Source organism: Ptychodera flava, chromosome 7 (assembly GCF_041260155.1).
Source record: "Ptychodera flava strain L36383 chromosome 7, AS_Pfla_20210202, whole genome shotgun sequence".
NCBI lineage: Eukaryota > Metazoa > Hemichordata > Enteropneusta > Ptychoderidae > Ptychodera > Ptychodera flava.
In genome coordinates this window covers 40587695-40610420 of record NC_091934.1, presented here as the reverse complement: position 1 = coordinate 40610420, position 22726 = coordinate 40587695, and the positions used below count along the sequence as shown (strand labels likewise).

Genomic DNA, 22726 nt, shown 5'->3' with positions numbered 1-22726 from the left:
TCAAAATGTGTTGTACTTCAGGCATACGGAATGCGGTATAGACATAAGATAATATCAAACCTTACGTTGATGGCTTCCCAGAAGAAAATGGATAACCAAAGGGAAGTCAGCCAGTTTTACATAGAAGAGTTTTTGCACATATACATGATTCTTTGGTCGCAGATATTCTGGACAAACCTGAAATTTCAAGAGAAAAGGAAATCTGTTCTAACCGATCTCTTTCTACAATTTGAAAAATCCCCCCTCCCGCCTACCCCCACCACTACCCCGTTGACCTTATCGTGATTACAAAAGCCCACTGCCCCTCTTTACTAACAAAGTTCTTCAAAGCCCTTTCCCCCGCCATATGTTTTATTCAAACCCTGTAAACAACGAATCATGTACTCTGCCCAGTCAGCAGCGATTCTCCAGCTATCTGGTGAAATTATCTGACGAAGCTATCCAATGAAATTATTCCGCCTGCTGACGACAAAAAAAATTGCCAGTCTGACTTTTTTCTCGATTGCCAGCACGAAGAACTATCGGCACATCTGTTCGCCCAAAGAAATTTGCAGCGGACAGCGTCATTGCCTGCGCATTTATACTGAATACTGGCAATCCCAATATATGAACAAGGAACAATCAGGATTGTCAGCCTGGGGGAAAATTAAATTATGATTACATAGCATCGATATTCGTCTCTCATCTGCTAAGGCGCGTTTTCTCAAAGTAGAATGTTTGCACGCCTGTTTCGACTTTTACAAATGATTGATAGCATTCCTGTCGTTAAAAGGACCACTACGAAAATGTTGACTTAATTTTTGATTTGCGCGTCACTGGTGGTCACGTGATTTCAGTTACGTATTGAATAGGTGTGTCAATAGTTGGACAGATAAGGTTTATTTGATTTCAGTACACTGCCAGTTCATTCAATATAACGGTGCTGTTGTACATGCCGACATACTAACCGTGCAATATTTACAACAAAAGCTATGGAAACAAAAGGTTAGTGGAATTCATTTTAATATTTACTGTTTCAAACCCTTTAAAGTACATTATAGTCCATATACTATTGTACCTTTTCTGTTCTGTCCTACCGTTTCTGTTTTCTGATTTAATGATACCGAACGAAATTTGATCGAGATTTTTAAGTAGTTTATGATAACAATTAAGGAAGTGTGATTCAATTCTTGCCCGGCTTTGCTGGAAATTGAGAAAATATTTACCACGCCGCGCCAACGATAAAACAATCTGGCATTTGAAACGAACAGCCTGATTGGTAAGGCGAGATTTAGGGCACAGTAATGGAGAGACAAAAATCACAGAAGATACATTGATTGGACCCAATTTCTTTATGCCTCTGGTTATGTCGAAAGACGAGCATTACGTTGCGTTCACATCTCATGTATCTGCAGAATTGAAAGGCCAAGCAATCCGAATATAGAAGTTGGGTCTTTGCTTACATGACTGTCGATGGACTTTGATCGGTCGCTGCAAACACTTAACCTGTTCTATCATCAATAACAAGAACAGGTGGTTAAAAATTAAACCTCAGAAGTGACGATACAACTTCACAAAGCAGATTGAAGTCTTTTCGACATGGAAGTATTTTTGGTGGCTAAGCAGATATTTTTGACACTAAAATATGGACTTTTCAGCGAAAGCGTTAGGACATAAAACACTATGACATGCGCACGAATATTTGTGTTTTTACATGCATGCTTTTATGATGAATACGTTAGTGTCTTTATATTGATTTGATCAGTTATGACACATATATTGGTTAATAATCCAGACATTAGCATACAATGTTACACGCGAACGCAACAATACTGTCGCATTTGATCCTATCGACCGGTTGGTTACGGTGTTCAAAGATTATAGTCCCTCGCCTATTCCATTGTCCGGTAAGTGTTTGCAAATCATCTGGCGTAACAAAACAATTTGACCACGATAAAGTACAGCCGAAGATTGAAAACTGGTGTCAGTAACCTCGGAGCTGGCAGTTTATGTCGTTCGAGCGTGGTCTAAGTTTGGTATAGTAGGACTTGAGTACAATCCTTCACGAACAGCTATGCTGGTTGGCATGTTGCTGGACTGGTAGTGCGCCTCGGACGACAAATTCACCAAGTTCTTCAATGACATAGAACGTTCTTATATTCAAAGTTAATATACCATTTTTGTTCATAAATAGCACAATTGTACACACGTTTTAAAGAAAATAAAAAAGTCCAGAATTTCTGTATAAACGATCTTGAAAAAATGCATTCAAATTATACACGTAAATTTTAACACGATTGGAACTAATTTGGGAAAATTGGATTTTCATATTTTGCAATTTTCTCAAAAGTGTTAGGTGCCGTATAGCTGAATGTTGCAATATTGCAAATTACTCATAAAAACAAGTGCGTAATATAAAAAGAAAAGCAGATGAGATAACATTTGTAGATTAAATCGACATTACTTCACTATCCAATAATCCCAAATTAGTTCCAATCGTGTTTTTCGTAAATGTGAAGACTTCTAACTTTTCTTGACTTTGTACATGAATACATGCTAGTACCTGATACTCGAAAGAGGTGCACACTCCTTTCAAAATATCTTACAGCACTGATTAGTTTCATCTCTAGACGTCAATACAGCTATCACTGTTTGATGTTTTTTCATGTTTAATATGATGTGACTTTGTGACTTTGATCAGTCACTTGTAATTGTGACTTTTGCGCAATTATACATGTTCGACAACTGGTCCATAATATCTTAGTATGTTGAAAGGGTGTCTTCTGTTGCTGCTTTGAATGACACAATGAAATAACCTTCGTTTTATTTTCACTGTTTCAACTGACAAAAACCAAACCAAAATCTTCTTATTTCTATGTTAATAGCATACAATAAGTGGTGCAATCCTTAACATTTCTGTGTAGAATAGAAAGCACATCTCACTCTATCTCACTTCTCGCTCGTCCTTTTGGCACTATACCTAATTTACGACGCTATAAAGAATGTAAAACAAACGTATAGGTTGTACTTTAGAACAAAGAAGCATAGGCTTCATTTTGTGAATGCAAAATTAAATTAAAGGTTTTCTATACACAAAGACAGGAAAGTCGGACTTGCCATATTTGGTCTCGGGAGAGCTGGAAGCATTCACTTTAAGAACATCATCGCAAACTATCGTACTCCCTTGAAATGGATAGTGGAGGACGATTTAGACAAAGCACACAGGGCTGTGAAGAAGTATTTTCTGGACGAAACGAGGGTAGCCGACAGCAAAGATATAACACCTGTTTTGGAAGATAACAGGTAAAGTGGGGAATATCGTTCTGGTGACGGGACACATCTAAAAGATCCTACAGCCATCTGATTAATAGTGTGATTTTGAAGAATTCGATGACTTCAATACGGAACTATTAAATTTATCAATATCTATAAGCATTGCTAGCTTGTTTTCACATTTGTAATGGTACTGATCATGAACTGAAGCTGCCATTTGTTACATGAATAAAGCTGTATAACGCCCACAAGCCCTGTTTCTTAGAATCTTATGTAAGAGTGGCCTTCATCACATATTCCGAACACATGAACACAATGACGTTAATCTCTCTGCCACAAAATCAGACTATCAAAAGTTGGTTTGCTGCAAAATAGATATTAAAGAGAGGCAGTCGTCGGAACTGCGCGTTTGCGACTTTCTTGTTTACAAGCAATGTATTTCAAGAATGATATCTAGATGCATCAAGTCAGCATAGCTGCAACATTTAAATTTTACGATCGCCAACATACCCTAGATACAGTGTTTACATCGGTCGTAGGGGTCCCTGGCAACCTTTGAGCAGATTTTCCGACGACTGCCTCAATTTAATGTCTAAAGTATTTTTTGAAATTGAGAAAAGATGATGTTGTACTATTTCAAATTTACATGAGTTTAGATCTTACCGATTGAGGGGGATAATAATCAGAAGTCTGCCTGATTAAAGCGAAAGACAAACTTTTGCTCAAGCTTTCCCCTATGAAATTTTCAACTATTTTCTAGCCAAATCAAGAATAAAACTATGGATGTCACTGTGCAAAATTTGGCACTGGAGGAACAAATAACCTAACGTTAATTTAGGGATATTAGAAATTCAAAAAGGGGCAATCCCTGTGTTAACTCTATAGAGAAAAGTAAAATTTTGGATTTTCAAAAAAACTAAAACTTCAAAATGAGTCCCCAAAAGCTGTAGGCCAGACAAGTACTGGAAACAATTGAGAGTCCAAATATCTATCCCCGAGGCTCATTGTAGCTAAAAGTGTATTTTGCTATATTGGTTAAATTTTAAAATTTGTCGTTGCAATCACGGAGTTCAGCGAAAACCACAGCTATACAGACAAAAAAGTGTAGCAGTATGAAGCAGAAAACAACGTTATTACTTTAGTATCACATCCCTGCCATCATTACTTTGTATGGTTATTGACATGTTTACTACATAACTAGCTTCATTTATGAACAAATGCTTTCTGACACACCAAAAACCTAAATGCTGTCTTTTGTTTTGTTCTACATGAATGCAACTGAATTGTTCATGAAGTCTTGAATTTTTCTTGAGGTTATGGACTATATTCTTGGGGTTGTATAGAGCTTGGAGTAGTATAGAGGGGCCTATACGTAGCCCCTGGTGTTGATTATAGCCTTTATGTTCTGTTTAAATTGCAGTGTTGATGCCGTTGTTGTTTGCACGCCCACTCATACACACGAACAGATTGTGCGAGCTGCACTCAAAGCAGGTATGTATACAACTAGAAACTTAAGATGTCAGTCCAATGCAAAAGAGAGGATTTTAGTAACACAATTGAAGTGTGGTGTTGCAATTCAACATAACAAAAATAAAATGGTTCGAGTATTTTTGTTTTTGGCACTGCACTCGTTTTATCGAACCAATAAACAAACTGTGGTTAGTCAACAGTTGCCATACTCCTAGTCCAGCCGCTGTAATGTTTGATTTAATGAAATATAGAAATGATTTTACTCAGATTTGTTCAACTTATGACAAGGATGAAGAATGTGAATATCTTTTGATCCAAAATATTTAAGTACTTCATATTTTGGCTCTTATTTTCACTATTTTACAACCCTTACGTCTTAATTAAATTAGAGAGACGGATAGTCGGCATGAAAGTACAAAGCATAAATTGTTTGGTTTTCAAATCAGTTGTAACGTTTCTTTAATTTAAATTAGTTTAAGCCAATATGTGATGCCAAGAAAATAAAGACTTAGTCACTTCCCGCAACACAATATGAAGGACTGTGAAAGTATGACCGAGAAAAACCAAACAAACCCAGATTAAAGTTGGCGTGACCATATAGGATGCATAAAGTGAACGATTTTCAGATATGATTGTTTGTAAGATCTTTTCATCTGCAAGGTGTTCACCGTGACTGTTTGTGACCCCAGTCCCGGCACATGCGCAATAAACTCCTCACTTTTTGTCTTAAAACATGACCAGTTTCTGGCCAAAATTGATGTCATCGACTGTATTCTCATTCTATTACTAAATCCGATGTTTTACTTTTTCGGGCGGTATTTTTAAGGTTGACAAAATCTTCTATGAGGTAAATTAACATTTCTGTATTTTCTTGAAAATCTCAGAAAATAAATATTAAACATTGATTGGGTTGGTCCTTTTTTTCTGTACACACAACCAGGAAAGTCAGTGTTCTGTGAAAAACCAATCGCTGGGACCATTGAAAGTACACAGAGTTGCTACGATGATGCGGAGAAGTTTAACAAAGCTCTGTATTGTGCGTTTAATCGGTGAGTTGCTTCCGTTATCTCGTAGCCAGGATGAGGTGGATGTGTTGTGGTAGAATTTAGACGGCAGTATGTTCTCTGTTTCATTTCCAGCACATGCAACGCAAAAATTGAAGGTGTTCAAGATTTTGACACAGTTCATGCAAAATGTAGACAGTCACCAAAAGGAGTGTTAACATAAACTAATGTGAAAATTGGTCCACCTGAACAACACAGGGCCCGATGTATATTATGTGAACGGTGAGGGTTTCTTAGGGGCTTCCCACAGGTCTTTTTTGAAGCAACTGGATCCCCTAGGAGTGCGTTGATTAAAATAAATTCTGTACGGACCCAGTTTGGTTTAGCAACGCCGATGAATTTCTGTAAATGTGCGTCTTGTTTAAGATGACGATTTGTTTAGGTTATATATTTCCGCGTTTTAATGGGATAATGACGTCATGGAAGATTTCCTTTTAACTTACACCCATTATTCCTTCATCGATGTTAGAAAATATGACCGACATAGATGTTAATCATAATTTACATACTTGCAGACGATTTGATCCAGCAGTACGCAATGTATATCAACGTGTCAAAGCTGACGAGATCGGACAGGTCCAACAAATCAAGACTATTAGCAGAGATGCGCCACTTCCTCCATTGTCATATCTTAAGATATCTGGTAAGGTCAAGTTCGATACACTTTGGAATTACATCTAATGTGTTCTTCTTACCATTAAGCTGAGCATTCCACTTGTATTTGGAAAAAGTTTTGGCTATGGACCGAAGAATTTTGTCACACCCTTCGCTAAAGTGCGTTAATTATCGACGAGCGTTGCACTCGCGCTCTGATTTCCAACACGTCATTTTAACCAACATTTTACAGTAAAATCCATAGATTGTGTAAAATGTTACTTGTATCACGTCATTTTTGCCATTCCAGGTGATTTATACTGTGATAAACTTGAGATTGGAGGTTTAATCCAGGGCCTAATAGAAATCGATTAGGCTTACTCATATACATACATTCTGGGGCCTATCAATGATCTATAGTAGCTATGTAATTATAACATTAGCGACTAAGACATAGACTTGCCCAAGTCTTTGGGCTTATAAACATCAAAACATCGTAGTATAAGGAAAACTTCAGCAGACTGTCTCGTTGATGGTTAGCCAGTAATTACTGCGTACACCCGAGAAAAGCAAAGCGGCAGGTTAGCTAGTCTAACCAAGACAGTATGTCCAAGACATGTTTTGCATGCTGTGTTGTTTGGCCAATGAAACTCCTTTGATGTTTTCGACCCTCAGATTGACGCATACAGTACAGATTATGAGATCATCTCGATAACAAGAGAGTGCCACATAGACTTATGAGCCTTACAGATTTTAACTTTTTCTGTTTTTACAATATTTTCGTTTTGTTCACCCCTTCAACCTCATTTTATTGTACGCAGGTCCTAGTTTATCATAGACCACAATTGGATTGTACTAACTTTTGGGGGTGAAGGGGTATCGTTTGAAGTGCTCTGTAACATTTGATTGGTATCACAGGTCCACAAACTAACAGATGAAATTAGATTCTAATGACATTGATATTGTGATCATAAACTTGCTCTTTTCTAGGTGGCATATTCCATGACTGTATTGTACATGACCTTGATATGATTTGCTGGATAGTTGGTGAGACTCCATCCACAGTGTATGCCCAGGCTCACTGCTTCAACGCAGATATTGCTGCTATGGATGATGTTGATACTGTTGCAGTTGTCTTAAAATTCCCATGTGGCGCTCTCGGGCAGATTGATATCAGCAGGCATGCTGTGTATGGATACGACCAAAGACTTGAGGTAAGGTTGTGTCTATTATGGTCAAAAGTAACACAAACAGGCGTGTTCAAAGTTTCAACAGGGATCTCATTAATTTGTTAAATGCACTAGAACACAGTATTACGCACTAAGACGAAGGCAGTACTGTGTATATTCAACAAGCTCGATGATTTTGTGTATCTCAACGCTACATTTGATGTTTACAGAATGTCTGTGTAATATAATCAATTTTTTGTCTTTGATATTTAATTGCTGCTATTATAACCGGCCTTAAGTTTATAAAAGAAACAGCAGCTGAGGATGACAAATTTTACAACGCTATTGACCCCCGGAGGACATTAACCATTAATTGGGCCGAGATGTACTCTGGAACAAAAAGCTCTACAAATTTCCGTAAAATCGGAGGGGGTTCAAAAGTTTACATTTCCTACAAAGTGATAGCTTAAAATCTTCCTGTGGGCAAATTAAGACAGGGGTCAAAATCTTTATCAAAATTCTCTTTGTCAAAAGTCTACGTGAGGCGAAAAAGGGGGTCAAAACCGTGCCCCCTCCACCCCGGAATAACGACGATGATGATAATGCCGATGCTACCGATGATGATGATGATGGTTGAGCAAATTGAAAGGGAATCTCTTCAGCAACCTCCTCATTGTCTGTTTTGCTGAACAAGTCGCATAATTGTCGTAGTAAAGTTCCAATTGTCTAAATCAACAGGTTGTCGGCGTGCAAGGCAAAACAAAATACCGAAACAAACAAACAAACAAACAAATGGAACAGATATATAAATAATAAACAAACACATGAAGCCTACCAAAGGATAAACTGGTATGATCAAAATCATGTTAAATGTGGATTTTAAAATGTCTTCTATTCAAAAAATGTTAATTTACGATCTCAGCATGACTCATAAGCTCAATTAGCATATACATATCGCTTTTTGCAGGTTTTTGGAAGTAAAGGCATGCTAGAAACAAGCAATACGAGACCTTGTGAAGTCTCCAGCCATGGAAATGCGGGAACGAAACAGGATAATATTCATGCTTCCTTTGAGCAGAGATACGACCACAGCTACAAACTTGAACTTGAACACTTCTTAGATGTTGTGACAGGTTGGTTTGTAACTTTTGATCGGCCAGTACTAACAAGCATGCGATGTGATCTGACTGACCAAAAGATGTGATGCGATAATTTGCAAACAAATTTAAAAGTCAGTACTTGACAGTTCCAAGGACCAACATCAATACAAACGTAATGGTTTGGTTTATTTTCAATATTCCAGCATTTATCATGTTTTGCTGTAAATTTCAGTCAGATATCTCTGGACCTCTGGAATGACATTTGTTTCATGACAAAATTCTGAATTCCCAAATGTCAGACCACCGGACCTATTGACCCCTTGATTAGAAGAGCCAGTCGCGTCACATGTTGTAGCATGTAAACTTGCTTCAACCAAGTGCTAATTGATAATTTGTCAGTGTGTTGTCATCTGTTTTGTCATTTGAACATTTAAAATGATAATTTTAACAATATCAATGCAGACATACCGTTAATTTTGTACTTGAAAAATAAAAATTCAGAGAAATGTCTTCATTTCAAGTGAAACATCGTTTGAGAGAACCACGATTTTTTCTCCTTTGTTTACTGGTCACTTGCCTGTATAAAAGGCACACGGCATAAATGGACAAGTATATGGCATTTCAAGCAAAAAGACATGAAAATAATTTCTAACATTGGTTTTGAGGAATCTTGTACCTATGGTAGAGGCTTTAAAGTTTACACATGCATTGTTCATCATTTTCCGTAAACTAAGTTTGAATTAATCATGTAGTAATTAACATTTTAATTGAGATTTTAATTCAAAGAGGCAAACGAAATGATATTTGAGATCATTTGTTCGGCGTGAGGACATTGGACACAAAATATTGGTGAAAACTGATAATATATAGTTTGTTCCTAAAGCAAGTTAATGTTTGTATCATTTCCCTAAAGTGTGTTGAAATGCAGTGTACTAGTCTTGCCAACACAATGGCTTGTTTGCATTGCGTATATGTTGTGGCTGGTAAATGAAATCATGTCTGGATTAAAATCCATTTGTCGATAATAACAGTGTGTATTGCACACATACCGACAGCGCCCTCAAATTTGGCACTGAGTACTTTACATCGAGAAGCGATGCGTTTTCAAAGCAATACAGACATGCTGTAAAATACAAATGACACCCACCAGTACCTGATTAGATGCTATATAAACTTTCTTAATCCTCTATTTCATTACAGGTGTGGAAAGTCGATGTGAAATCACACGCCACGATACCATGCAGGCATCGATGCTGGCTGAAGCGTGTGAACAGTCTTACAGACAGGGGAAACCAATCAAGATTGTTGATGGCAAAATGGTATATTCCTGAACACTGTTGCACCATGGGATATCCTCTGCTATAGTCACATATCATCAATTTCTAACTTAAAAGTAATTTTATCACTTTCATATGAACCGTTTTCTCCCAGAAACTAACTTTAAGAAACTGAGATTTACATCGGAAATACCAGTATTAATCAGGACTTCCGTTTGTAAACCAGAATTGTTATGTAATTCACATTTTCGTATGCAAAAAAACAATGCAATTTCTTTCACACATCCTGTGCAAATTTTGTTTTTCAAATCAGAGAATCATAAGGATATTACTGCGAACAACCTTTATTTCCATATTCTGTAAATGCTAATGCAAAAGTCAAAACATTAACTAAATTATAAGACTATAGATTATTGTGTGACAGGGTATATAGACTATGTTGAATGTCTGCAGTGTGTTATTAAATTGGCTGAGAGACTTGGTTTCACATTCAAAAACACGCAAGACTGGAGTACAGTGCAATATTTAAGTTTTGACACCGACATGAATGCAGTGCAGTGAATGGAAATTTGCCAACATGATACCATTGATGAGTGCGCCCTCTGAGTTAATTTACGCACCATGGACTTACGAAGATTTCTTTGATGCATTTTTTTACAAATGACAGGTATATGTGTAAGGTTGATGCAAGGAAATTTCAAAAAATTTGTAAACTGATTTCAAAAGCTATGAGCTGGAGGCATATATATGAAATATATATTTAATCACTGTAATTAAATGAACTTTTTCAAAGTATTGACTTTTGTTAGAGACCATCTATTGGCACCTGAATTCTGGCATGATCGGCTAATGTGAAAATTTTCACACTTCAGATGGCTATTTTGCACACAAAGGTGCGCTCAGGGAAAACAATAAATGTGTTCAAACATGAATACTTGTACACCTTACTGGAAACATGAGTCTTGTTGTTGCTTATTCCACACAATCCAACACTTACATATGACCGTGACCTTCTTATATTGATAGGCTCATTTTCTAACCCGCATTTTGTGAATTGCTTCTATGTTTGAATTGCAAGTATGAATATGAGTCTTACACCATGCGTTTGCCATCATAGATTTTGATCTCTACAATTTCATCATGTGAGGGCGCTAAAGAAAATTACTACTACACTGCTGTTGTTGTCAATATCGCTCAAATGACTTTCCCATCTCAATGCTAACTAAGACAAGCCTTATATTGACTTTCTTGCCACGCTGTTCAAAAAATATTGATGGACTGTTTGATAAAAAATAAATTTGATAAAGGTTCCTGATCGCATAGATTTTGCTTTCTTTGAAATCTGTTCATGTCTGACAAGATAATTGCTCGCATCACCAACTGATGTTATGTGAAGGAAAGACTACTGTACAACGGCCTCGCAAAGTTGTCTTCAATTGGTCAATATCTTTATCATGCTCGTTTGAGAACAGGTACATACAAGGTGCATGAACCACACAAACTATGGACTAAGCAGGCATTTGATTGGTTCTGAATGAGGAGTACTTGGAAATGTACAACCTTGAAGAGAATTACCATCCACATCACCAAGCAGAAGAGGCTGTGATTTTGCAAATGCCAGGAACATTTGAGTTAATAGAACTTCACTGCTATCATCTAATATGACTAAATTGATATAGACGATTCATTGATCAAGAGAGAAAGTGTAACCAAAAGGAATACGCTTCTATACCTTTGCAAAACTTTTGCAAATATTTATTTCAGGAAATGATGTAAGTATATATAACACAAATACTTCAAAACTTTGCAAAGAGTTTGGAATATCACATTTCTCACCATACATCTCTTTAATGCAACGTCATTCCATCCTCACAGCTTTGAAATTGTCTATAAGAAGTTACACTTTGGTCAGTACTGACTGGATGGCGCTGAGGTGTAGTTGTTTAAAAAAACAATACTTCCCTTTACAGCAAAAAATATGAACCGTTTCATTGAATCATACAAACATATATTGACTGTAGATCTTGGATTTATTTTGTCTAAAATATGAACAGATACTTACTATTAATGGTGTCTTATTTCTACAAGTACGTACTGAAGAATTTGTCTCTGCGCTTTTACTTAGCAACAAAAAATATTAGTTGTATAAGTCAATGTGCGACGTGTGTTTCTTTCCAAATTTACAATTCTAGCTGCACCCAAGACCAAAAGATCAAGTTAGTTGTAGGCACTCCATGCACACATGCGGGCAGCATGAACAACAGAGTACGTTGAAGTGAAGGAATCTAGCCATTGTTTATCATCTATTGAAGCAGTCAGCCATTTTCTTGACCCCTACCTGACCTCACATCCTGGTCTTTTCATGGATCATATGAATCCACAAGATTTACAGCTCTGTGACAGCTTGCCATATTTACTGAATTTTACAATGAATTGCCACTGAAAATCACTTCTATTGCTCCAAAAGCTGTAACTTTTCATATATTTCCCACTCTTTTAAGTAAAATACAATATTGTCTTGCCTTTCTCAAACAATCATGCTTTGTGTACAACTTGTCAACACAACCTGTATTTATGTTCTATCCAATGATATTATTAACTAAATTTTGATTCCAACCAGAAATGATATTTAACCAAAATTACACATTGCAGACATTATTTTGAGTTAGCAAGGCTAATACTCTGTAGTTAACAATGTCGGGAGAAGGAGAAACATGTCTTTTTTTCAGAACAAGTAGTGACAAATATTATTCTAAAAAGCTACAGCTATTGCTCCTATAAGACAACCATGTTTCTGGTCACTAGACTAAAAGATCCGTCGCTAGAGGGCGCTCTCAATGCTCCTCCCTCCTAAGTAGAGAGTGCCCTTGAGTGACAGATCTTTCAGTCTATCTGATGACATTATCATAACTGAAATTGTGATACCATACACTATCAGAAAACCAGGTTGTGAGGTCATGTAAAGGTCATTAAAATGAACAATGAGGTTGAACTAGAATAGGGGAAAAGGTTTTTAATGTGTAACCCACTTCTGGAATGTGTTTTCATTCCCATCATGCAATCTTTGCCAACCATTTTTCTATCTCTCCAATTTCTGCGTCAGCAGCCTCCCCCTTACTGCCCTTGGCGCTGCATTCCACAAACTCAACTTGAATTGGACTCAAATGAGAGAACTCAAAATCTTTCCCCTGTTTGCCAAGAAATACGTTATTGCTTCCTCCAGAGCTGTCTGTCCCAGCCAAGGCCGCTGAACGAGTTACACGAAGGGTGTTCCTGTAGAGAGAGAATAGATAAATGGAAATAAAATGAATGCTACAGTTGCAACTTACTTTGATCTCTTTAGAGCAATTTAAACTAAATTTGTCATTGAGTTGAACACAATACAATTACTTAACCATTAACCCTTATCCTGCCAAGTTCACGTGCAACTATCCGCCCTTTAAAACAGAGATTCTGTAAACGTGGATTTTTGCTGACTTAATCTGGAATAACATAACATGCCAAGTAGGTGAAAATACATCTTGGTTTTGGCTTGATACTGATCTGGCAGAAGGGCATGTAATAGGCCAGACAAGATGAGGGTTGAGTGTTGATGTCAACTTGATCAACATCAGCGCATAATCATTCTCTTCAGAGTTAATTGAAAGACAACTGGCTATACATGTCTGTAAATCAATATTACAGCACGGAGGCAGATGGTGAACACCAATGACACAACGACGCGGCGCACACATCAATGCTTCAAAAGCAAGAGTGACTTACATTTCTTTTTCCAGTTGTGTTTTGATGATGTTGGCAGACTTGGCGGTAGTGACATCTGACTTATTACAGGCGACAAGAATCGGTGGAGAGTTGTAAGAGATTACATTATCACTCAGTACATTGTACAGACACTCTGCGACCTCCTTGATTTCTTTTTGCAAGGTTGCACTATCTACCACAAAGATAATACCCCTGGAAGTGAAATAAGACTTCAGAGTCAGTTGTTAGTGTCTTCACTGAAGGAAATTGACAGTGGCTTTCAAATAATTTACACTGACATAACTTATAACAATGATAACTGATACAATTCTGAGAGAGAAATTTGCTGATAAACTGAAAACATGTTACACGTAGATTACTATAATGACCAATGTATTGACAATTACCATGACTTAATGGGTGAAATCATGGTAAGTCTCACATACATATGTTTGCACTGCCAATCTCGCCAGACAAAACTTTAACAAGTTCAAACCACCCCCTCACCCCTCCCCATTCCTTGTAAATTCACAGGTTGATGGATCTGTCAGAAATGAAGTAATCTAATTAACATTTTTCTCCAAATAAGGAATAAACTGACCCCCGACCTGGCTTGATCTTTAAACTGGTCTAAACTCTGGTTTCTCAGTCTCTCGTGTCCTGGAAGGTCAACCACTTTAAGACGTCCTTTCTTCTCATTTTTTATTTCATAGCTGCCAGAATTTTCTTTTATTGAAGTCTGGGTCTTCGCATATTTTCCAGAAATTAGCTGTGATGAAAAGAAAACATGACCTGTTACATATTTATCTCCAAATGCATGTTTCCTATCACTGACGTGAGTCATTGAGAAATGAGTTAGACATCAGCATTGCCGGAGATGAATCTCTTTTAATAAACATTCAGACATACACATAATTAAGAACTGTTGACCAATCTCCATTAAAAAAACTCCATGGAATACGAACATATCCTGGAAAACAAGTGCTCCTGTCTTAACAGGTGTACAGTTTATGTCATTGATAAATGTGAAGATACACAATACTGAGGAAGAAAGTGTTTTCTATGGACATCAAAAGCTTAAGGGGCATGTTTGATAAACTACAAGCTTGAGTACACCTGGTATACCCTTTCAATTAAGTTAACAAGAAGACTTTTAATTGTGGCGTATGCTATCAGGTCCAGTTTGTAAGAATCACCCTGTTTATGAATGTTTTCAGCAGGATTAGTCAGTGACAAATCCTCATGCTTTGGCTTCCATATGTAATTAGATCTTTAAGCAGTTGAGTCTATCATTTACGTTATATAGAACTTATGAAGGTGGTCAAGATATATTATAATGGACAAGTCATACTGGCTGTAACAAATGACCATTCTCAGAGGAGGGGAAATAACTTAATTCACGGTACATCCATTGTTAAAAACACACAATGTCTCATTTACAGTATGAAAATCTTTGATTTCTGTTAACATGTCCTATTTTTTTCAAAAAAATTTGCTCAACCTTTTGAGTGCTGTAATTTTGTCCCGCCAAAATTTAAGTTGAACATTTTACCAATTTTATGAATTTTTCTGTAATTATTTTGATTATTTTGGACCAAAAAGATACCACATTTCATTGGTTGAAGTTTTTTATCAAAATTTTGTAAATACTCTGAAAAAAATTGACTTCGGTATATTTTATGAAGGTGACAAAAATTGACTTTGGTGCTCAAAGGGTTCATGTTCAATCTTATCAGATATAAAAATAGTGTCAATGACACTGTCCTCCCATTTTGCAGCGATACTAACTACTAGTACACACATGACATTGCATTCTTACAGGTTGACTAAGAAAATTCCATTGCAAGTCCAAATTAATCTTATACCCCAGCAATATGAAATGCTCCATCTCATAATGACTTTTACACGTCTGACAGAAAACAACCCTAGGATCAAGACTATCATGTTTTACAGCAATCCAACTAATACTTTGGGAGAAAATGATTTTTTGACAAAAAATGGGAAAAATTGCCCCAAAATACAAATATGAAAATTTCACCACAATTTGAACAAATCTGACAAAGGCCAACCCTAGGATCATACATACAAGTTTTCAAGGCAATGGGATGAGTGCTTTCAGAAAAGATTTTTTGACAAAAAACGGGAAAATCGCCCAAAAAATACAACTTTCAAAATTTCACCACAATTTGAAGAAATGTACCTTAAGTCACTATAAAGAGCCTGCATACCAAGTTTCAACCAAATCTGGCCAGTGGTTACAAAGTTTTAGCATTTTGCAGGATTTTTCCTTTTTTCCCCTTCCCCTTCGTTTCTTTCAACAAATTCACATCTCCACCCCTCGATGCACCTGTCCATCAAATACTAAGATGGTAGGTGCTGCGATTTAGGAGTTTTTAATGTCGACAGACATACATCCGCACATAATAACTAACATACATACATACATACATACAGACAGACCATAGACCCTCCAAAAAACGCAGGTCTATGAACAAACAAACAGACAGACAGACAAACAAACAGATAGACATTCATACATGAATACATTTATTTTTACAGCTTTTAACCTCCAACAGCCGACCAACTTGTCAATATTAGCTTGATCAACTTGATACTACTGCTTATAATAATATAAATGAGAGTTAATTACATTCTAATTAAAGTAAACAAGATTTGCTTATCAACATTTACGTCATAAAAAAAGCATATCTGTCAGGTTATAAAGAATCTTCAGCTGGTTATCTTTATCAGTATTTCATCCTATTAACCAAGCACATTTTAACTTTCAAATTAACATTGCAAGTAAGTTCTGTTGAATAAGTTGAGCCTGTAGGTACTCAGAGAAAGCACACAGAAGAGACAAATGTTTGCAACTTAAGAAGTTCAAGGTCATCAAAAGCATTATAAGGAATCATGTAACACTTTCATTGCACTGTTTACACAGGTTGCATAATTCCTATAAATAGAACATGAATCTTACAGCCCAGCTTTACCATAAAAACCCTATCACTTTGACCACTCTTTTAATTGACCACTCTATTTTTTTCCTCAAAAAGTAATTTTATTTTATCCTTACCAAGTCAACCATAAATGGAAATTGGACTTTCTCTATCTCTATTTATGTGACCAACCTATCATGACAAACTATTATGAGCAATTTCTTTTAGATAACATACAGAGCACAATATATGACGGTTCAGAATATGTCAAAGTTGGGATTCCGGAAAGTTGCCTTTACATGTTTTAATCCTCCAAGATGGTAAGCATTTCACCATGAACTGTCAAAAAAGTTGAACTTTCTAATAATTCTACACTAAAATTATTTTGGCTTTGTTGATATCCTCACTAATTCAATTATTTAAAATCATATTGATTATTTTTTCTGGGTAAATTGATAGGATTTATACAGTACAAGAGTTACATACAATGTAAGTCAAATTCAGTTAAAACATCAATTACCGTCTAACATTGCATCATTCCTATAAATAGCACCTCAGCCTGGAACAGCACAATCATAATCTGCTCATTCACACAGGCAGTACTTGACTTTGAATGAATGACCTACTACATTTCACCTATGTACCAAATTTGAAAGCATGACAAAAAGTACCACAAAATTTGCAAATTTCAGCTTGAGTTCAGAGAGTCATCTTCAGGTCACTCCTAGGAACCTGCACACCCAATTAGAAAGTAATGGCATACACAGTTTCAAAGAAGATTTTTTTAAACAAAAATGGCAAAAATTGCCCAAAAATACAAATTTGCAAATTGTGTTATAATTTTGATGAATTCTATTTTGAGTTTTCACAAGGTACCTGCATGCCAAATTTTAAAGCAATCCAACCATTGGTTTAAGAGGAAAAGATTTTTTACTAAAATGGCAAAAAAAGAAAAAAAATTCATTAAAAATAGAAAGCATCAAATATTGACATCAAATCTATATGTTTAAATGAGTTGGACCCAAGGTACCTAAAACCCAAATATGACAATGATCAGATGAGTAGTTCCTGAGTTATTGATTTTTGACCATTTTCGCTTTTTTTTCTACCTCATTAGCATATCTATGGGACTAAAAAGTTCATTTTAACAACGGCACATCTACATCATATATGGCATCACTACACCAAAAATCAGCTCAATACGTGCAGCGGTTTTTGAGTTTTTGCGTTGGACGGACAGACATCCATACATACATACATACATACATACATACATACATACAGACAGACATCTCACATACAGACTTTTTTCAACCATATAACCTCCCAATTGCCATATATGTATGGCAAATGGGAGGTAATAATACCAGGGACAACTTACCCTGCTGTAGAGAACCGTCTTGCCAGCATCACAAAGTCCTACCAGTAAAACACTTCTACGTGTATTCTTCCTGCCACTGATGAACTTCAAAATTACTGTAATCAAACGGAAATATTGGTAAAAATCATCTTTGTCTGAAGTTTCATCCCCTGGACAACCATACTGCAGGGGTCATGATCAAAGTATCATTACATATGTGAAAAACATCCGCTTGTTTCGTCACAGAACAATATTAATATATTATAATGCACAACGGTGTTAATTTCCAATTAATTCAACGATTTCAAACCATAATTATTTTTTCTGGTCGAATTTAGAGGGTTTTTACTAGTTCTGTAGATGAAACGATCGGAAATAGCAGGGTATCTTGGCAATGGCACAACGTCTACGCTATCGTTTAGCTGCAATAATTGTACAGTTGCAGCCCGCGCCAGGCCTCGGGTAAGCCTAATTCCGAACGTAATAACGTCAGTTGCAGCGGCGTCATGGATTGACTGTACCTTTGTCATTACTGTTGAAGTACACCTGTTATTGCTATAAGCATCGCAGACTTCATGAAATGTTGTTTCTCAGTGTACTGGTCTCACCGTTATATTCAGTTACGTATAATCTGTTGTTTGCATGTGAACTTATTGGCCTGTTTACAACCTCCTGTGCACACTAATTGTGACCGTAATTTACACAGACATAAACATTCGATCCCGCCCGTGAATGTCAAAGGTGAACGGGATTAACTTGATCCCGGTGCCGTGCCGAATTTATCCCTTGCCGATTTCGTCCCCGCACATGCGTAGACTATCCAACATGGTTTCTCTTCATGAAACGGCCCCAGACATGTAGCCTGAATCTAAAACCCGGGATCTAAAGCCACTTTCTTCTATCATATGTCAGCCGTTTCGACTTTTGTTGAGAAGCATTCTTATCATAGCCTGTCAAATCGTATACTTGTACCGAAATTCCTGCTGATGAAACAGTGTTGTCGATAATGGGGTGCAAACTGGCAAGATCGTGTATGCATCCGAGATTGTACGAAAGAAATTTTAGCGTGAACTTGGATTTTGAGTCGAGGGTCGGGGTCGAAATCGGCAACTGCAGAACTGAAATCGGCAGCTATAGCAGTTCTATGTTCCAAGTAAATTACACCGATTGATGCACTTCCCCAAACTTATAATACATTTTCACATAATTGAGACACTCAAAAGTGACCAACGGGTAGATTATACGAAATAAAGTTTAGCGTGAACTTTAATTTTGCGTCGAGGGTCGAAATCGGCAACAGAACCGAAATCGGCAGCTACAGCTGCCGATCTTATCCAAGTGAAGCACTGTTGGATAGTCAGCGCATGCGCGGGGGACGAAATTGGCAAGGATTAAATCGGCACTGCACCGGGTATCAAGTCCTGGTTGTCACCATCCATCTATTATCAATTGCTACAACAATTCTCTCCAAAAACAACAGTGGCTTGAACCTCTGTGGCCACCTGCAAAATTCTTGGCACAGCCAACAGGCTACAATTATTGTGGCTGATAAAATTTCCTGCTGTAAAGGACACGAGAAGACCCTGTCCAAGCAAACAAGGATGACAGGCTGTGGAAATAGGAGGCATAAGCTGGCGAGTCGTGGGGGTTGGGGTGACACTGACAGACGGAGGCAAGACCAGAGTTAGGGATTTTAGGTCACGTGACAATTGTGTTGAACGTACGCGTTCGATGCAGGTATAGTCCGAACTTTCGCGTTAATTCTTAAATAGACCAAATAATCAGAGAAAATGAAACTGTAGTGTTGAAGATTATTATTTTAACTTCATTTTGGGAAATTTTCACTTTTGTACTACGATAAATGGCAAAGCAGCACGACTACAAACTCACGCGTACCGGCGATTTTGGCGTCCATTATGAGCGTTGTGCCGTGACCTCGAATGTCCCGCAAAGGAGATCGAACATATACCTCTTTGATAGGCTCTCCGCATGACTTATTCTGATCGCATCACTATTTTTTTGGATTGGTACGAAAGTAGAGATCATGGGCTTCATTTTGAGGGGGCAAACGTTAAAATCGGCCGAGAAAAAACTCAATCTGTGATCAAACTTTGTGTTTCGTTTGTGTTTTTTTGAAAGAAAATCTTGATTTCCTTAAACGTTCGGCCCCAAAATTAATTTTATGATAAATATTAATTGTAATTCTGCAATAATTACGAGTCTGACGATGCGAAAAAGATGCTTAAGGCCCTTTTTAGCGAGTATGGTTTCACCCCAACTTTACATCCGGGCACTCCCAGGAATCACATACAAGTAATCGGCGCTTCGCCGCATAGTGTTCTGTGTCAGGTCTAAGCTGAGTTCCGACGTTCATGATTTTGCAGCTAGATTTGTCTGATTTCTTATCTAACGAAAGGAACTAGAGAAATATACTTTACCCTTTCAAACGTTATCTTGTTCGAAGTAGTTTGACTTCCGGGTGATATTTTTCGATAGACACTTAGTGAGAAGTTGTCAAGCCAGCACTGCACTGCAGTGTAGGCATACGAACGAGCACCACACTTTGCCGATACTATACTGAAATTTTAGTTTCTATCTTTAGTTCCCGAGAAGGGGACTATTTTGGTTCTCTCTGGAGAACAAGGCCATAGATTATTAATTTGTTCTTTCCTCATTGATGGTGTCCCGGACTTTGAAAAAGTTGTATTTATACTGGTTTGTATTTCGGACCGCTGACTTCGACATGTTCAAGGGTCTATGTTATTTCCGGGGCAGCTTAACTTTGCATCCAGTTTAATGCAGTTGTTCATTCTATAAATGCGTGTTGCTGTTTTACGGCATTGACAAAGGGTTGAGAACGAAGTTTTTTTGACTTTTTGGAAAAGTTCTTTGTTTTAACTTAAAATCGACATTAATCAGACATATTTCATAATCATTTAATAAAAGTTGTAATCACACAAAAAATTTTTAAAAAAATTCGAAGTTCAAATTAAAAAAAATCTAAAAAAATATTTTGTTAAATTTAAATCAAGTTCTAAAATGTCACAGGTATCATTTGATTGATAACAGGTATTGTTGTTTATTTGTTTACCTTGTAAATATAAATCTAAACTTTTTTCACATATGCAAAGTAAATATGATGGAATATGATTATCATATTTCTGTAGATGTTCACGATACATAATGCATACAGCGATCAATGTCACAGGTATCATTTGATTTTTTACAGGTATTGTTTTTTGTTTACCTTGTAAACAGCATTATAAATAACCTTTTTCACTTATAAAAATTAAAAACCATTGAACATTTCGTCAGCAGCAATATCCACAAAAAATTTCATCAATTTTCAATAAGAAATGCTTGAGTTATTGCAAAAAGCACAAGAAATTGCAATTCTAGTTTCCTTAAACAATGTTCAAAATGGGGTCACCTGGTGGTTATGATAACTACAGGTGTCTACCATGGCATAATTTCTAAACAGGAGAAAGTTTTTTTCAAATTCAACAGGACATATCTCTGCATGTACTGAACCGATTTTCATCAAACAAAATGCAATCAATTGGTCTTGAAGAGAGCTTTCTTTTGATATATAATTTATTATTATTGTAGCTGTCTATCAATTTCATGTTAAATCCCTACTAGAGTAAAAAATAGCGGACACGGAAATCATTTAACATTTGTCACAAGCGACAGATGGAGTCATTAGGATAAGGGATGTGGAAAGGGTAAAAAGCCGAAGACTCTAAAGGAACCTGTTAAAACTTCGTAACCACAAACGTTTGTGTCCAGTTGCCTTGACGCGGACCCAGATGGAGTACACTGATGGACGAATCCCAGCTCCACTAGTTTGTAATGAAAGGTACAAAAAGTTCTCTTTGAAGTTTTTGTAAAATGCATTTCACTAGTGTTTTAGTTAGTCAACTGGTGCTTTTAGCGTTTGTGTTCGTTTATCTTCAGTTTTCCCCGTTCTTTCAAATTCATGAAAGGAAACAGACTGTCCGTTACTGCAAGTCTATCTGCGAAATAGAATAACATCGTGCGATGCACATAAAGTGAAATGAACGGGCATACAGCCATGTGTTCACCTCTGTTTGACTGCGGTCGACCATATGCTTCAGATTGACCTGTGTTATATTGACTCAAAACATTATCCTGGAACTCTTTACTTACGGATAGTTAAAATGACAACAACTACGGCGACTCCTACTCCTAGAATCAGTGGATCTTGTGTAGCAAGCTCCTCTTTTATCAAATTTACGTACTGGTCGAGCCCGTCTGCTCTCCTTGTCGCCATGTTTGACACCGGAAGTATTTAGACGGCAGCCCGCCCTCTTGAGCGCTTTGGTAATTATTCTTTTGTTATGCCAAGAGATCATACCCCAACATGCTTGCGAAGTTGCGTTCGCATTTTTTTTATATACATCAACGCATATCGGATAAAACCGTAAAATGACAAATATTACATTTTTGTCTTTTATAACATGATAATATAACTGAAATATAATTCGATATACCGAAATACATAAAGCAGTCTAAAACAAGAACTAAAAGTTGCAGCTGTAAGTAACTTAATTTTTTGTAGAAGCAACACAAGACTTCTCTTCAAGAAATGATGTGTAAACGCTTGAAGAATATGAATTTGCTCGTCGAAAGGTATTATTTTGATAAGTTATACCAAAATTGTTAAATACACAGTGAAGCAACCGGATGATTGTTCTTCATATGCAATACTTTAAGGGAGTCAAGTTTTCATTTTTGGC

The 22726-nt window shown here is 36.8% G+C and overlaps 2 protein-coding genes across 2 annotated transcripts; one reads left to right on the top strand and one right to left on the bottom strand.

The window, feature by feature from the left end:
* Positions 1-845: 845 nt before the first annotated feature.
* Positions 846-10880, top strand: LOC139137557 (myo-inositol 2-dehydrogenase-like). The gene is made up of 8 exons (XM_070705723.1): positions 846-984; positions 3078-3282; positions 4673-4743; positions 5663-5771; positions 6302-6429; positions 7371-7594; positions 8517-8682; positions 9850-10880. Exons 1-8 carry the CDS (start codon positions 972-974, stop codon positions 9978-9980), a joined length of 1047 nt encoding a protein of 348 aa, XP_070561824.1. The 5' UTR covers positions 846-971; the 3' UTR covers positions 9981-10880.
* A 1788-nt stretch (positions 10881-12668) lies between these two features.
* Positions 12669-22270, bottom strand: LOC139137554 (signal recognition particle receptor subunit beta-like). Its single transcript, XM_070705719.1, has 5 exons — positions 22137-22270; positions 17988-18082; positions 14276-14436; positions 13689-13880; positions 12669-13199 (listed from the first exon to the last, which is right to left on the bottom strand). The coding sequence occupies exons 1-5, from the start codon at positions 22258-22260 to the stop codon at positions 12980-12982; spliced, it is 792 nt and encodes a 263-aa protein (XP_070561820.1). The 5' UTR covers positions 22261-22270; the 3' UTR covers positions 12669-12979.
* Positions 22271-22726: the final 456 nt, after the last annotated feature.